This window comes from Ochotona princeps, chromosome X, assembly GCF_030435755.1.
Source record: "Ochotona princeps isolate mOchPri1 chromosome X, mOchPri1.hap1, whole genome shotgun sequence".
Lineage (NCBI taxonomy): Eukaryota > Metazoa > Chordata > Mammalia > Lagomorpha > Ochotonidae > Ochotona > Ochotona princeps.
Window position 1 is genome coordinate 84,072,159 of NC_080865.1, and position 17,052 is coordinate 84,089,210.

At 38.2% G+C, this 17,052-nt stretch overlaps 1 protein-coding gene across 6 annotated transcripts in view; it reads right to left on the bottom strand.

Annotated features, from left to right (window-relative positions):
- Positions 1-17,052, bottom strand: part of THOC2 (THO complex subunit 2) — a 101,174-nt gene that overhangs the window by 46,767 nt on the left and 37,355 nt on the right. For all 6 annotated transcript variants that reach the window (XM_058659109.1, XM_058659107.1, XM_004587664.2 and 3 more), the window contains 8 exons: positions 16,070-16,236; positions 14,319-14,411; positions 11,728-11,883; positions 10,926-11,098; positions 9,706-9,901; positions 2,117-2,158; positions 1,275-1,405; positions 1,077-1,178 (listed from right to left, as the gene is read on the bottom strand). In XM_058659109.1, coding sequence (XP_058515092.1) covers positions 1,077-1,178; positions 1,275-1,405; positions 2,117-2,158; positions 9,706-9,901; positions 10,926-11,098; positions 11,728-11,883; positions 14,319-14,411; positions 16,070-16,236 — 1,060 coding nt within the window. The remainder of the gene's footprint in view (positions 1-1,076; positions 1,179-1,274; positions 1,406-2,116; positions 2,159-9,705; positions 9,902-10,925; positions 11,099-11,727; positions 11,884-14,318; positions 14,412-16,069; positions 16,237-17,052) is intronic.

Sequence of the window (17,052 nt, forward strand, 5' to 3'; positions counted from 1 at the left end):
TTCTGTTTCTCCTTCTCTCTGTAAATCTGCCTTTCCAATAAAAAGAAATATTTTTAAAAAGAGAATCTCTTTTAAAAAAGCAATGAAAAAAGAAGGAAAAACAAAGATTGTGCCCCTGCACACACCTTTTTTTCAAGTGGAGTGTGATTAGAGACAATTATAACGCAGCGAAGATAACATCACTCCATACTCCTAACGCTAATTAAAACAGAGGGTGCAATACTTTCAATGAGAATATCATTAAAGTGCATGAATTTATATAAGGAATGACAAGTGATAATAAACAACCTTATGTAAAACACAGTACATTGATTAAAAAGGACATAAACTGTTACTAATTTCAAATACAAAATTTTAGTATTAAAATTTTAATCTACTAGAAGTTAGACGTGAAATCATATCACTCTTAAATTAACAACATGGAAGTAAAAGGACAAAAACTAAAAAAAAATTTACCAAAATCTAGCTCCCCATGGAGAAATTTCTACATAACTTAAATAGACCATACAAATATATATTTTAAAACCTTTCCTATTTTAATTTTTAATTGAGGACAGTCACATAATCTCTACTTCCCTGTACAACACAGTAAAGCAAAGGAAAGGCCACAGCTGGCTTTTGTTTAATACTCATGAGGTTTTCAAAATTAAGGCTGAACATTAGCTAGCTGGAAAAGGTAAATTAAATCCCAATATAATTTAGATTAATACAAAGAAAATAAAATTACAGGGCCCAACACAATTGCTCAATGGAGAAATCCTCACCTTGTACATGCTGGAATCCCATATGGGCACCAGTTTATGTTCCGGCAGCTCCACTTCCCACCCAGCTCCCTGCTCGTGGCCTGGGAAAGCAGTCAAGGATGGCTCAAACCCTTTAGACCCTGTGCTCACGTGGAAGACCAGGAAGAACTTCCTGGTTCCTGGCTTCGGATTGGCTCAGCTCTGGCCATTTCGGCCATTTGGGGAGCAAGCCAGCAGATGTAAGATCTGTCTCTCCTTCTCTCTGTAAATCTGATCTGCTTTTCCAATAAAAACAAATCTCTAAAGAAAGAAAGAAAATAAATTACAACTTACTTCATGATATATTTGGCTCTGTCAATTGTTTGAGCTTTAACTTTTACTAAGAGCGGGTGACTGTTATAAGTTTCATTCTTCCACTGGCCATACAGACGATACCTTAAAAATCAGATGAAGAATTAGAAAAGGTTCAATATTTAAGAGGTTAACATATCAGTATTAGTAGCAAGTAAAAATCTAAAAATACATATTTACCTATGCTGATAAGGAAATGTTTTAAACATTCCCCATAGTTCCTCAGACATACATGCATTGCAGTCCATCAAAGAAAGAGATGGAAGTAGTACTTGGTCAGTAATGCTAAGCAAACAGCTAAGGATAACTTCCTAATAAAGGAAAAGAAAAAAGTTATTTCAGAGTCCATACCAACCCACCCCCAATAAATTCATAATAGGAAAACTGCCCTTCCTTGATATGCTAGTAAACAAAATCTAACTCCCACCCTATCACTATTCTTTTTTACGGGTCTCTCCAGCCAACACAAGGTGAGAATAAATGGTGAGCAAGAGATTTTTATTCCTCTTCCTACATCAACATGTTCAGTTTAAAAAGGGAAGAGGGATTAATTCTTTAAAAATATAACTCTCTTTAAGCTGCTAAAAATGAAATTCAGCATATCAAGTATAAAATAGTTACACAGGTGATTAAAGCTTATTCACAATAAAACTTGCACTGTGCTCAGGCATACATTGTACAGCAGGCAGACGCCATCTGCCAACACCAGCATCCCATATGGGTGCCAGTCATGTGCAGGCAGCTCCACTTCCAATCTAGCTCCCTGTTAATGTGCCTGGGAATGCAAACAATGATCCAACGGCTTGGGCTCCTATAACAATGTGTGGAATCCAGGGGAAGCTCCAGTTCCTGCCTAACCCAGCACCAGCTGTTGGTAGCCATTTAGGGAATAAATCAGAGGATGGAAGATCTCCCTCTCTATATACAACTTTATAAATAAACAAATGTGGTTTTGTTGTTTTTTTAAATTTACATTGTGCTATACTTAAATATTAGAACATTGGATTTTTCTAATTTCCTACCGTTTTTTCTTTATCTTCTTGCTTGCTTCCATCAGACTGAAACTAAAATTAAAAAAATAAATAAATACAATGCAGAAAGATCAGGAATATCTTATTACAATTTAGCTTTTAACTTAGAAAAACTTAACTTTCACATCATGGTATTTTAAATTGTATACATATGCAAATGCTAAATATAAGCTATTACAAATAACATTTTAAAACCTTACTATATTTTTAACGTTCATGCATACATTTTAACTGCAGTATTTCATTTCATTCTTTGTTAATCTCATCACAAACTGAGGCATCGAGAACCAGTTGAAGTACTATAAAATTATCTAAATATTATAAACCACATAGCACAATAATTTACAGTTCATTTGCATTTTGTGAACCAAGTTTTATTCAAGGTTCTATATTGAATTTGTTTACGGTGAGCTACTCCTCTATTTCAAGTTTGTATTTCTTCAGAAGCTGACCAAACACAGGTGTATTTGGGAAGTTTATCATTTATTTGTGAAACAATCCTAGAAACCATCAGTGGAAAAGCATCCCTATGAGCAAATGCAGCCTAATCCCATTGAGGAATCTGACGGTCTGTGTAGCAATATACATCTCATGATTATCTCACCTAAAGGAAGATCATTTCAAGACAAAAAAAAAAAAATCTTGGGGACAGTTCATGCGGTATTAACTCCCTATCAATTCCACTCTAGTCTGCCAGGGCAATACAGGCCCCCCAGGAGCCAGAATAACCTCAAAGACAGACATACCAGTGCCAACTGTTGAAAATCAGACTGGAACATATTGGAATAGTAAAAATCTGACATGAAGATTAAAGCAATACAGCTGGGAACTGATAGTAATGGGATAAACAAATAGCCATAACCCTAACAGAGGAGATATTCATGTTTTCAAACATTCTCTCTCTTTTCCAGTGTAAATGTTCTATTCTTAAATTAATCTCTGCATTTGGGGAAAGGGATAATCTATACTTTTTAAAAAGGGGGTGGAGGGTAGAGGGACATGTGTTTAGCCTAGTAGTGAACGCACTGGTTGGGAAGCCAGTATTCCACATCAGAGTGGCAGGGTTCAAGTATCAGTCCCCATCCTAATTCCAGCTTGTGGCTAATGAGCACCCCTGGGAATAGCAGGTGATGACTTAAGTGCTTAGGTCACCGACATGCACATGGGAATCCTGGATTGCATTACTGGCTCTGAGTGCACTGCGCTCTTGGCCTGTGCCTTTCCCTCTTCCCAACAAATTCTATACAATGAACTCTCATGTGTATAGCACACTTTAAAAAATCATGTATTGGGCCCGGCGGCGTGGCCTAGCAGCTAAAGTCCTCGCCTTGAACGCCCCGGGATCCCATATGGGCCAGTTCTAATCCCGGCAGCTCCACTTCCCATCCAGCTCCCTGCTTGTGGCCTGGGAAAGCAGTCAAGACCCCAAAGCCTTAGGACTCTGCACCCGTGTGGGAGACCTGGAGGAAGTTCCTGGCTCCTGGCTTCAGATCGGCACAGCACCGGCCGTTGCATTCACTTGGAGAGTGAATCATCAGACAGAGGGTCTTCCTCTCTGTCTCTCCTCCTCTCTGTATATCTGACTTTGTAATAAAAATAAATAAATCTTTAAAAAAAAATCATGTATTGTTTGTACCTAGTCTATATTTGCCTATAAACACTTGACGTACCTGTCTTTATAAGTTTAAATAACTCTCTAAGCTGAAAAGCATAAAGGATAAAATACTAATGAAAGAATGATTTGTAATTTATTCCCACAAGTATAATTCTACAGCTTGATAAGAAATGTCACATGAAAATAGCTGCTCTTAATCCAAAACAATTAAATGTGAAAATACAAATAGAAATACAAACATGGTATTATTTATTCTTTGATCTGATTTCCTTAAATAGCAAAAGTTTAAAAAACCCAGCTGCAGTTATAGAGATCCTCATTTTATAATAAGTATGACTTATTATTACAACATACATACATCAGGGAACTTAACAGTGCCAAAGCCACAGTGTCTTCCTCTTTGTGCAAAATAAGAACCACAATTTAATGTTTTGGTATTATAAAAATGTCCTTGCAAAGTTTTTCATTTAAAATGAACACACAAACACACCCATCTCTACCCTTCACCAGTTCACTCACAAAATTCTAACAATAAATACTTTCATCATGAAAACTGTCTCTGTGTTAAATAATTTATAGTCAGTCTCGATCCTGGTAGGGTTGAAAACCCATCTGATTATCACTAAAAAGTAAACAAAGAAATTCCTTCATAAAGGAGAGAAATGTATTGGAAGGAAATAACAGCTATCACTTTAACATGACACCTAATATTTAAAGACAAAAGCTGATTAACGATTGTTAATATTTTAAAACAAATAAAAAACTAAATGACTTACCTGAAGAAGGGGATAACTATGATCTTAACAATTCATGACTATCCACCTTTAACACTGTAATGTTAATTAATGTTAATACATTTACTTGATTTGATACAGTAATTCTGGGAACTAGACAAGGCAAATATCACAAGTGCATATCTTTGGCTTAGAAAAGGTCATAAGACTAGCAAGCAGCCAGCAGTTCATCCTGAAGAAACCACTTAGCAAAATGGTCAACTTCTAGCCCTTCAGTTAAGTTGGAGTAGAGACGTAACTCAAAGGCACCTTGTAGCAAGGCTAGGATCTAACGTCATTGCAGAAGATGCAAACTATGCATAGTCATTATTATCCTTAAAAGTCCCCTAGATTATCCATAACATACACAGGCATGCCATCTTTCAGTTAAGTTTAACACACGATGTTTTTCCCCCACTAGCAAAAGAATTCAGTTAAGTGCACATGAGATAGAAACAGGAGATGAAATAATTTCTTTGCAGTTAAAGTCAGGTCTCACAAAAACACATTAAACGCTAGACTGTGCTGTGAGATTCACTAAGAGATCCTCAGAAATGGAATGAAAACATCAAAAAGTCTTCAATTTCACTCTCACTTCTGGAAATACACATTAATTATTTTGATGGTATAGATTTAGTTACATTCAATGTAAATTAAATACAAGCACAGACCAATTGGAGTATATACGCGATCTAAAATAGATATACTTATACTTATACACAGATATACTTATACACAGAAGAAATGTTAATTTGGGCAGTAGCCTACACAACCAGGACATTCAATCTCAAAAAGAAATAAGAGTAAACAAGGATCACAAACACAACTTCTCCTAATTGCTTAAAAAAAAAGTAGTGAACATCAGCCCCGAAATTCTAAAGTAGGTTGTTCATAAACAAAAATCTCTAAGCCGGGCCTGGCGGCATGGCCCAGCGGCTAATATCCTCGCCTTGAACGCCCGGGATCCCATATGGACGCCAGTTCTAATCCCGGCAGCTCCACTTCCCATCCAGCTCCCTGCTTGTGGCCTGGGAAAGCAGTCGAGGACGGCCCAAAGCTTTGGGATCCTGCACCCATGTGGGAGACCTGGAAGAGGTTCCAGGTTCCCGGCTTCAGATCGGTGCAGTACCGGCTATTGCGCTCACTTGGGGAGTGAATCATCAGACAGAGGGTCTTCCTCTCTGTCTCTCCTCCTCTCTGTATATCTGACTTTGCAATAAAAATAAATAAATCTTTAAAAAAAATCTTTAAGCCACTGGTCTAACGTACATTATTCCCACTATCAAGGAGAGTACACTATCTACATTCTAGATTCAATAATACTTTGTACATTTTGTGATGGACTCAGAAAAATTACTGACATGAAAATCAATCACAAAACAATTCTGGGAGTGCCCCACAGGTATAAGGACATCTACATTACCACAAAATAATTATGTGACCTATTACCCAATAGCATCTAATATGCAGTCTGAGGTATATACTGAACACGTAAGTTCAACTTTCTAACAATCAGAAAAAGTTTATGCAGACAAGCAAAATAAGAAAAATGAAGCAAAACCACAACAGCTCTCCCCGAAATCCAAATACACAGAATTCACCATCATTAGCCAAGAAGAAAACTTGGGGGTGAAGTAGGGGGGTGTTGCCAAACAAGAACCCAATTCTGTAAACTGTGATGTGGTCTCTCAAACCCCAGGAGAACTGAGCCAGGAAGCTAGATCAACAAAATGTCACAGGCAACAAGGTCTGCAGTTAAGAGGATAGCTTGAGGGAAAACCCATGTGCATAGGAGCCCAACCAGACTCCTCACAAAGAGAGCCTGTTGACAAGGATGGCTACCTTTCAAAAGCACAACCTTAGATCTCTGAATGTGTCAAAGCCTAAGGCAGCTGGATAAGTATTTGACTAAGTACACTAGCACTGAAGACTTTTAACATCATCTGGGGGAAAAATGCAGGTTTGGCACTTAAGAAGCTCCAAGTTCACTACCCCATACTAACAGTAGAAAGCCAAACAAATGAAAAGACAGTAACTATTCTTCGGTCCACAAGAGAAACGCAATCACCGGGCAAGTGACTGTCCCAAATCAGAGCCTACCAAACAAAGCTTTACTGTTGGAATACTGGTCACGAACCCCTAGGCCTGATAAAAACAGGTGCAGATAGTTTCATCTAAGGCTAGTGTAATGTTTGTTGCTGCGGAAAGCCCTGGGGACACTTCAAACTGCTAAGACCATGCACTGTGAACTTCATCAAGAAGCCTTTCTCCGTATCTCCTCCCCACTGGATCAAGGATCCCCAGGGCACTCTATACCTCCCCCAACAAGAGGCCAAGGAAGACTGCTTGCTGCTCTAGAGGAAAACAGCTCTGGGTCTGGGAAAGCTTGACCCACTCCTTCCCTCCCTGCACCAACACCAATTCAGTCCTTCCAAAACCAGTCTTTTCTTACTTTAGTCACCTGCTCTTCTCCTTTGGACCCCAAAATTCTAAAATTTAACAATCACAATTTATAAGGAACAGAAACTTCTAAGGTAATCAATGACAAGGACACAACTCCCAGAACTGTCTAAAAAGCTCAAACCTCCCATACACAGAGGGGAGTGGACACACTGTGAGCTCAATTTGGTTCTCACAATGAATACCAAAGAGAAATACTGTTTCTAACAAAGAAGGAAAAAGAGATCATTTAAAAATTCACCAGAGCATTTTGTCCTTGAAACATGCCTTCCAGATAAACTAACCAGGGCCCAGCGTGATAGCATAGTAGTTAAAGTCCTCTCCTTGGATGTGCCAGGATCCCATATGGATGCTCCACTTCCCATCCAGCTCCCTGCTTGTGGCCTGGGAATGCAGTTGAGGCGGGCCCAGAGTTTTGGGACCCTCCACCCTCATGAGAGACTAGGAAGAGCTCCTGGCTCCTGGCTTTGGATTGGCTCAGCTTCAGCCGTTGCAGCCACTTGGGGAGTGAACCATCAGATGGAAGACCTTCCTCTCTGTCTCTCCTCCTCTCTGAATATCTGCATTTCCAATAAAAATAAATAAATAAATTTTTTGAAAAACAAAAGATAAACGAACCAGCTGGCATTGCACCAATCTCTTACTGACCTGTGGGAAAGAAAATATACAACTCAGGGCACAATAGTCATCTGGGATAGAGTGTGGGTCAGCTCATACAAGTCAACTTCACTATCTAGAACAGACAGGATCACTAAAAGACCGACACCTTACCACTATACTACACTACACTAGCCAAACCCCCCCCCCATCATAATTACAATGCAATTAAAAGGGAAAACGGTTTGAGACAAAATTAAGGCATCCATCCTAGACTCAGAAAGATTAGGGATACATACATCAGGACAGGAATTTAAAACAATGATAATTGGGCCCAGGGCGGTAGCCTAATGCCTAAAGTCCTTGGCTTGCACACATTAGGATCCCATATAGGCACCCGGCAGCCCCACTTCCGATCAGCTCCCTGCTTGTGGTCTGGGAAAGCAGTCAAGGACGGCCCAAAGCCTTGGGACCCTACCTGCATGGGAGACCTGGAGGAAGCTCTGGGATACTAGCTTCGGATTGGCTCAACTCCAGCTGTTGCAGCTACTTGGGGAATGAATCAACAGATAGAAGATCTTCCTCTCTGTCTCTCCTCCTCTCTGTACAGCTGACTTTCCAATAAAAACAGAGTAAATCTTTTTTAAAAAAAAGATAACTAAAATGCTAAGGGTTCTAAAGATACAACAGGAAGCATGTAAGAACAGATGGGCAATGTAAGCACTGGGGTCAAATTCCAAGAACCAAGGAGAAATACGGAAATCAAAAACCCAGAGAAAGCTTTGGGCTATGGACTCCTGGCTCCTGGCTCCAGACCAACACAACTCCAACTACTGTGGCCATTTGCGAAGTGAATCAGCGAGAGAAAGATAGATAGGCAGGCAAGGTGGGCGTTGGTCCCAAGACTTTGGGCCATCCTCTACTGCTTTCCCTGGCCAAAAGCAGGGAGTTGGATGGAAGTGGAGCAACCAGGACATGAACTGGCACGTGCAAGATGAAGATTTAACCACTGAGCTATCACACTAGGTTTGCTGCTTAGCTTCTAATCCAATTACCTGTTAATGCATCCAGGAAGGCAATGGAGCACTGGGGTCCCTGCCACCCAACTTGAAGACCAAGATAAAACTCCTGGCTAACAGCTTCAACCTGGTCCAGACATGACTACCATTTGGGTAGTAAACCAGCAGATGGAGGGGACCAGTGCAGTAGCCTAATGGTTAAAGTCCTTGCCTTGCAGCCACCAGGATCCCAGATCAACACCGGTTCTAATCCCAGCTGCTCCACTTCCCCTCCAGCTTCCTTCTTGTGGCCCTGGAAACCAGCTGAGGACAGCCCAAAGCCTTGGGACCCTGCACCCGCATGGAAGACCTGAAAGGAGCTCCTAGCTCCAGATCAGCTCAGTTCCAGCCATTGCAGCCAGAATCAGTGGATGGAAGATCTTCCTCTCTGTCTCTCCTTCTCTCTGTATATCTGACTTTCCAATAAAAATAAGTAAATCTTTAAAAAAAAAAACCAGCAGATACAAGATATCTCTTCCTCTCCCTGCCCCCGCTTCGATCACTATCTTTCAAGTAAATCAAACCTTTAAATTAAAAACTGCGTAGACGGTTTAATACGTGGGGTCATGCCTTGAAGGAAGTACAAAGGAGACTCTGGGTTGCTATCACTATTTGTTTTCTCCCTTGATTTGAAGGGTGGACACATGGGCGTTTAGTTTGGGAAAAGATACTAAGTTGAATATGTAAAAATATATATACACACACAAATGTTTTATTTCAATAAAAATTTTACTAAAAATATTTGTCAACATGTCCTCAGCAGTCTGAGGTTGAAGACTCTTAAAACTACAAGTATATAACTGAGTAGAAGACAAGCAAGAGCAAAGCAACCACTAATACGGAGATGCATAAGGCAATCACTGCTCTAACTGTCCAAAGCGTATTTTCTGCTGGGGGCAGGGAGACTTAATCAACCATCTTTATATATGTGGTTAAGACACAATGACATTTCAGAAATCTTAACATATTCTTAAATCTGGTTTCACTTTAGCTTTGCTTCTGGAATACTCATAACAAAAGTATACTCACATTTTCATTTCAAAATTTACTCTATTTGAAAAAAAAAAAAACTCTTACCTCCTTCATAAACGACTTGCCTATGCGCACAACTTTTGCAAATAAAATGGGATCATGAGAAAGGTGAGGACCAAGGTAACAGAACATATTGAACACGTCTCTCCTCAAATCCTCGTACGTCTCTGCTGGTTTGGGTGCTTTCTTGTTTTGTAAAGCATTGACAGGTGAGCCTTTAGCACCTTTAGGAACACCAACTCTATTCAAGAAAAGCAAAACATTTAATAAGGTATATATATACTATGTAATAGCTACCATTTAAACAGTCATGTTAATCAGTAAGTCAAAATTTCTGCTCATATTTGATTTCTGTATTTCAATTTTGCAAGCACAATTGTAACATAATTCTTAACTGGTAGAAAAACACAAAAACAGTCGTTAGAAAAAAAATCACAGCTCAGAGAAAAAATGTTTCAAATTAACTAAGCAAATTTGAGCTCTAAAGTAACATTTAATATACATCATTTATTTCTAAACGTGAACAGTATAAGAAATTTGGATATGACAATGAGGAGTAACAGATAAGTCTCTGAGACAGTGGAAACGTAAAAGAAAAACACGAATAGAACAACACTGATTCAAGTCAATAAACACGCGGGATTCTGCTACCTAGGCAGAGTATGAGGGAGACAGCGGTAGGAAATGAGTCGAATCATGAAGGCAAGTGTGACACTAAAAAACACAGAATGCAGAGCAGGTGTCCACTGGAGTCACCTCTCTATAAGAAAACTTCACGTTCCACAGCCCAGGTGGCACTGAAGGCGGCAACCAGCAGCCTCGCAGGATGGCAAGGCTGGGTCTTTTGAGGCAGGCTCTGCTCTGTGGGCTGAGGTCAGAGCTACTGGCAATACTGCTCCTAATTATTCTGTAAGTAGGCTGAGGGCTAGAGGGCTGGTCAAAGCAGTTAAATAAGAACGGTGACAGAAGAGCCTCAGGACTTGTCCATTCCTCAAGAGGAAAGGGCAAGTCAAAAACAGGAAAATGCAGTTTCATTCCTAATGGAGCAAACTCAACCTAGACATCAAACCTATCATTTTTAAATTTCACAGCAACACGTGTTCTAGAAAATCTAGGCATTAGAGGACAATTCCCTCATTAATATTAATCAGACCTATATACTCTGGGAATAATTCATTTGACAAATGCAACCAAGGTAAACATGCAATGTTTTCTTTGCAATCCTAAAAACCTTCTACCTCAATGATGAGTATATATTAACATACCTTCGGTAGAGAGGCTCAATTGTTATGTGAATGAGCTTGCAGATAGCAAGGGCTATTAGCTTATGCGAAGCTGCATAGTAGGGAGGCATCTGATCCATAATGTTCTGGGCATGTTGCCAATCACCAATCTTTAACAAGGCTTCCAATAAGCCAAGCTTTTGGTTGTCAGGTGGCTAAAGATAAACAGTCATAACAAAGATACTTATGATGCAAGAAATCAAAAAAAAGCTTCTTAATTTTTCAGTTTAACTACTGGGCTAAACAATACACATCAAAATGAGTTGCCATTCATGGGAAACTGAACAGCATTTTCCTCACAGTGCAATCCAAAATTTTTAAATGGGGGAGAATTAGCAAGCACAGCTATGACAGATTACAGACTTGGAATTAACTTTTACTTAATGCTACATTGTGCCACAGGCAAGTAAAATTCATTCATTTCAGAATCCCCTTAGGAGCCAAGAGATGGTAATACAAAGAACATACACACACAATACATTATGTGGTTACTTAAAATACATTTGAAAGTTATTAAGTAAGCAAATACCAGCCTTTGGGAAGATGCCATCAGACTACCAAAACACACATTTGCTTCTTGTCTGTTTCCTATAATGCACATTATAACTTTAAAAAAAAATAAGTTATTTTTTTGAAATCTTTGCCAAGTCTCCATATTCCAAAAATCAGGTCTCAGCATAATCAAAACTAAAAATGTATGCTTCCATAAACCGATCAATTAGAAGCAAACAAAAAGTATCTTTAACTCCAAAACACATTAATTTTACTAGAATGAACTATATACCTTATCTACTTTTTCGTCATCTTTGTCCTTTTCTCTATCTCGTTCATCCAATTTTTCAGAAGATAATACAACCATTGTAAGTTTTCTAACAATCTGCTTAGCTTCCACAATCTCCCGTTTATGTTCATCCATAATACAACTATCAGCTGGAAGAAGCTAAAAAAACAGTTCATTGAAATTTCATTAAACAGTTAATAGTAACCATCTACTCAGATGAAAAGTAAACAATATTCTCAACAGCACTGCATATATGAACCAGCGGAAGAGATTTCTGTATCTCCTTCTCTCTGTAATCTGACTTTCCAATAAAAAAATAAATTAGTTTAAAAAAAAACTGCAAAGAATTATGAAAATTATTTCCCTTCCACACAAACTTGCTATTTTCTTACAATCTGTTAAGTACTACATTTTTTAACATTTCTTAAAGTCAGAAGTAAAAAGTTTTGTATTTTATGTTGGTTGGACATTATAAATGAACATAATACTACAACAGTGATGGCTACCATGAAATTCACTATTTTCCCCCCAAGATCAAGATATCATGTATCTGTTGTCTAAAAAATATCATAGATTTCACCCTCTAAAGTATAAATTGCACAATAAATAAAATACTGCACACAGATCCAACTTAGGAGAGGTTAACTACTAACTTATATGAAGATTTATATGAAGTAAATCTAAATCCTCTAATTAAAATATCTCGTGTAGAAAACTTATTAACTTGATACCATATTTAATGTGAATAACTAACCAGTTTCTAGCTTATTGCAAAAGTGAAAATCTATGTATTGTCAGCCTCATTTAAAAAAAAGGCTCAGACATCTGAAAAGTACATTTATTAGAGTAGAAGACAGTTGAAGCGGGCATTTAATGAAATAATACTGATACAAGGAAAAAATGCAGTCCACAATCCGTTACTTGGTAATTTTGCTAGGTACTATTACAGTGAGCAACCAAAGAAACGTTTCTGCTACCAAGAAATGCATTATCTCAATAGTTATGATTAACACAAAGCAACGAGAAATAATAAAACATGAAATACAAAACATTAAAAACAGTACACAGTATCACAGTAATGAAAAATGAGAGGGAGAGAGAAGATTCACTATGGATTGGTGCAAGGAAGACTTTCTCATTTTGTATAGCAATCACATTTTTATCATTTTATTTTCACATCTGGTGACAACTTCCTATAAAGGAAGAACTGTATGCTTGTTTTGAAAGGAACAAACTCTCAAAAGTATACTGTTACTGAACATAACCAATTATTATGTAGGGCCCCTAGATATAACCTTTTTGAGGAAATGTCCACTTTGTTTAACAATATCCTGAATATATTTGCTCCATTACTTCACTTTCATTCTTTTCCTTACATTTTAGCTGTCTTTTACAAATTTGCTCTTAATCTCAACTGAACTGTTGTCATCGTCATAGCACTTAATTTGTTTGCATTTATTGTTAGCATCAGCGTTAAATCTATCATTGCATATTGCTTTTAAACTCACACCCATCTCCTGAAATTCTCCCTTTCCTGACCAGTCTTCCATTTTCTCAATTTGTGCACAGCACTTCATTCTTAAATCCTAAATGGCATTACATTTCCAAGATAAAAATACTGATATCTCACTTTGTCATTAAAACCATCCCTACAATGGGCCAGCAAGGTGGCTCAGTTACTAAATCCTTGCTTTACATCTGCCAGGATCCCACGTGGGCACCAGTTTCTGTCCCAGCTACCCCACTTCACTTCCAGCTCCCTGGTTGTGGCTTGGGAAAGCAGTTGAGGACGGCCCAAAGCCTTGGGACCCTGCACCCAAGTGGGAGACCCGGAAGAAATTCCTGACTGCTGGCTTCAGATAGGTTCAGCTCCAGTTGCCTGTGGCCACTTGGGGAGTGAACCATCAGACAGAACATCTTTCTCTCTGTAAATATGCCTTTCCAATAAAAATAATGAATAAATCTTAAAAAAGAAATCTCTATAATTCATCCCCAACCGATTTCGCTATTCCGATGCCCTAGAAATCACTGCAAGCTCCAACCCTCTCTGAGCGTCCTGATGTTTCCACAAAAGGCATACTGAAGTGCTTTCAAAATTCTGACCTTACATTCACTTAATCTACCCACAAATTTTACCATCATTTAAGCCTCAACAACTCCTCTCATGGATCAACAGCCCAGTTTCACATCACTATTTGGAAAGCTCTTCTAAACTGCTCCCTTCCAGATAGATACGTGAGCGAGCACCTTGTACTCTGAGCTCAAACAGCACTTTGTGAATACCTCCAAAAGAGTACGTATCACGTAATGCAAACTTGGGTCTTCTCCCATATGATTACTTCTGAGTTAAAGACAAAGATTTACTCGAATCTCCAGCTAAAAACATGCAAGAACCTAAACTTTATATCCAATCTTAAATTTTGTAAAGGTAATGAAATCCTATTTCATTTGCATATTTTGCCAAGAAATCAAGCTCACTGAATTTAGAAATGCAAAATTGGGTTTCAATAAATAATTTCAGAGCCTAGCACCAGCCTCGGAGTGCTATGTGGCTATCTAAGCCTCTCTCTTTTTTAGCAGCCCAGTTAACTTACATGCACATAAAGATCATCTAAGTCAATAAGATTAAACTGTAGAAGTACTGCTGCAACTCTGTATAAAGAGGACGGAGTCTCACCATTTGGTTCCTTGAAAAACAAAAGAAAAATTTCTTCTTAGTACATAAATAATTAAAGCAATATCCTTTGCAAATAGCCTAATAAAACAATTAGATCAAAAAAAACTTTTAGCCAAGAACATAACTTCCTCATTCTTCCTAATCACACCAAACATCTAAATAGACAGATTATTACATAAACACTGGAGCCAGCTTCTGATGAAAAAAAAAAGCAGCTTCAAAACTGGACACATTCTATAATGCAAGTTAACTTGTGTATAAAATCTGACAACTGAATCAGTAAGACTTTATACCAAACAGTAATGTTTAGCATGTCTTTGTTTATACACATATGGGTGCAATAACTTGGTTCCTGCTAAACACATGGGAGACAAGAGACTGAGTTCCAAGTTCCTGGCTTCTGCCTGACCCAGCTCCCGACTGGAGCTGAACCAATCTGAAACCAGGAGCCAGGAGCTTCCTTCAGTTCTCCCACGTGGTTGACGATCCAAAGTCTTCAAACCACCTTCTGCTATTTTCCCAGGCCATAAGCAGGGATTTGGATCAGAATTTCAGGAGCCAGGACATGAACTGGCACTCATATATGATGCCAGCGCTTGCAAGGCAGAGGATTACCCAGTTGAGCTATCATGCAGGTCCCCTACCTCTACCTTACAAATAAACAAATATTTTTTAAAAGGTACCAATATAAAGACGACATGAGAAATAATCAGAGGCATCAACCAGCTTGATAGAAATCGCAGTTTTTTTAAAAGAAAAATTACATAAAATATGACTCGTAAACTTATTCACATCCGGGCCTGGCATGATAGCCAAGTGGCTAAAGTCATCACCTTGCATACGCCAGGATCCCATACAGCCACCAGTTCTAATCCCAGCAGCCCCATTTCCCATCTACCTCCCGGGTTGTGGCCTGGGAAAACAGTGGAGGACAGCCCAAAGCCTTGGGACCCTGCACCCACACGGGAGACCCACAAGAAGCTCCTGGCCTTGGATTGGCTCAGCTCCAGCAGTTGTGACCTCTTAGGAAGTGAGCCAGTGGACAGAAGATCTTCCTCTCTGTCTCTCCTCCTCTCTGAAAATCTGACTTTCCAACAAATTAATTAATTAATTAATTATTCATTCACAAATAATTCACAATTTACAATTCTAAATTAACACAGTGGTCAAGGTCCATAACAATTTAAAGCATTGCCTGTCTTTTCAACCTCATTTTTTGTCCCATCTTCTCCCATTATACAACTTAGCATTAGCACACCATGGACAATTCCTTCAATCTGTAACGTATATTCATACCACTACATCTTCACACTCATACTATAATTCCTGCATAGAAAACGCTCAGTAAATTCCTACTTATCCTTCAAGGACCAAGTTTAAAATGTTACATACATAGAAAGCCATCTCTGACCCCACTTCTCCTGAGCATAAAATTAATCATATCATTCACAAATACTAGTGTACTACTCACCACATCACACCATTAGGCATAAATTTATCTATCTCTGCTAAAAGTTTCAACTTGAGACCATTCATTCAGAGATAAAACTCAAATTATACATAAGAAAAATCTGGGATTAGTTCATACATACATACAATACATACATCCATATATACATACTTACAATACATGTATGGATTAATACATTCATACACACAATATTTTACCTGGTAAAACTTGAATTTGAATCCAAGAATATGACACAGTGTTTGCGGTTCACACATACTCATATAAGATTCCAATAAAGATATAAAGAAGTCATCGTGTTCTGGTCTGCATTCAAATACTTCTAAAATAACATCCAAAACTCTGTTGGGATCCAAATTAAAGCATCCTGCAACAGATAAGATATACACAAACTCAAAAACTGATAATATATTATTTATAGTAAAGCTATTAACTTTCAGAAAAAACATAGTGAGATTCAGATCATTTTTTAATATATAAGTTTGCTTCCCTTCCCTATAGGGAAATCTTCATAACTTCCAAGATCATAAAGTGTACTCCATACCTATTTATAGATATAAATGTACCGTGTTAATAACAGAATTCTGGGCCTGGAGTCCAAAATCTGCCACGCTGCCTTGGTTCTGGACTACACAGGTTGGCTGAGATAGCCACAGCCAGTCTCAGCGAAATAACTAACAATGCATGTAACTAAGGCAACTAAAGAATTGTAAGCATACACAATGCTATAAACATCCAAAAGTTCAGCTTTAAATTCATTATATATATATATGTTATATGTGTGTGTGTGTGTATTTATAAGATATAACTGTACCACTGACTCATATTTATGGGTTTGGTACCATTCTAAATGGAAATGTGGTATACTACTAGTACTAATGAGTATACAAAATGTCCAGATACATGAAAAAGGAATGTGTATGGTACACATGAAAACAAAAGACAAAAGGAAAACGAAGGCAAAGAAACAAATAGTGTTCTTGAATATTTATTCTTGCTAATTTCAGACTGAAATAAAAAGTGTCAATGGACATGAATTGAATAGCCTTCCTACCAGCTAACCTACACTTAAAACATTATTAACTCTCTCTACATTCCGCCTCAACTGTTGTTATATTACAGGGCAGTCACATCATATGCACACTTTAATTAGAGGAATCCAATCACCTGCATACAAGAAAAA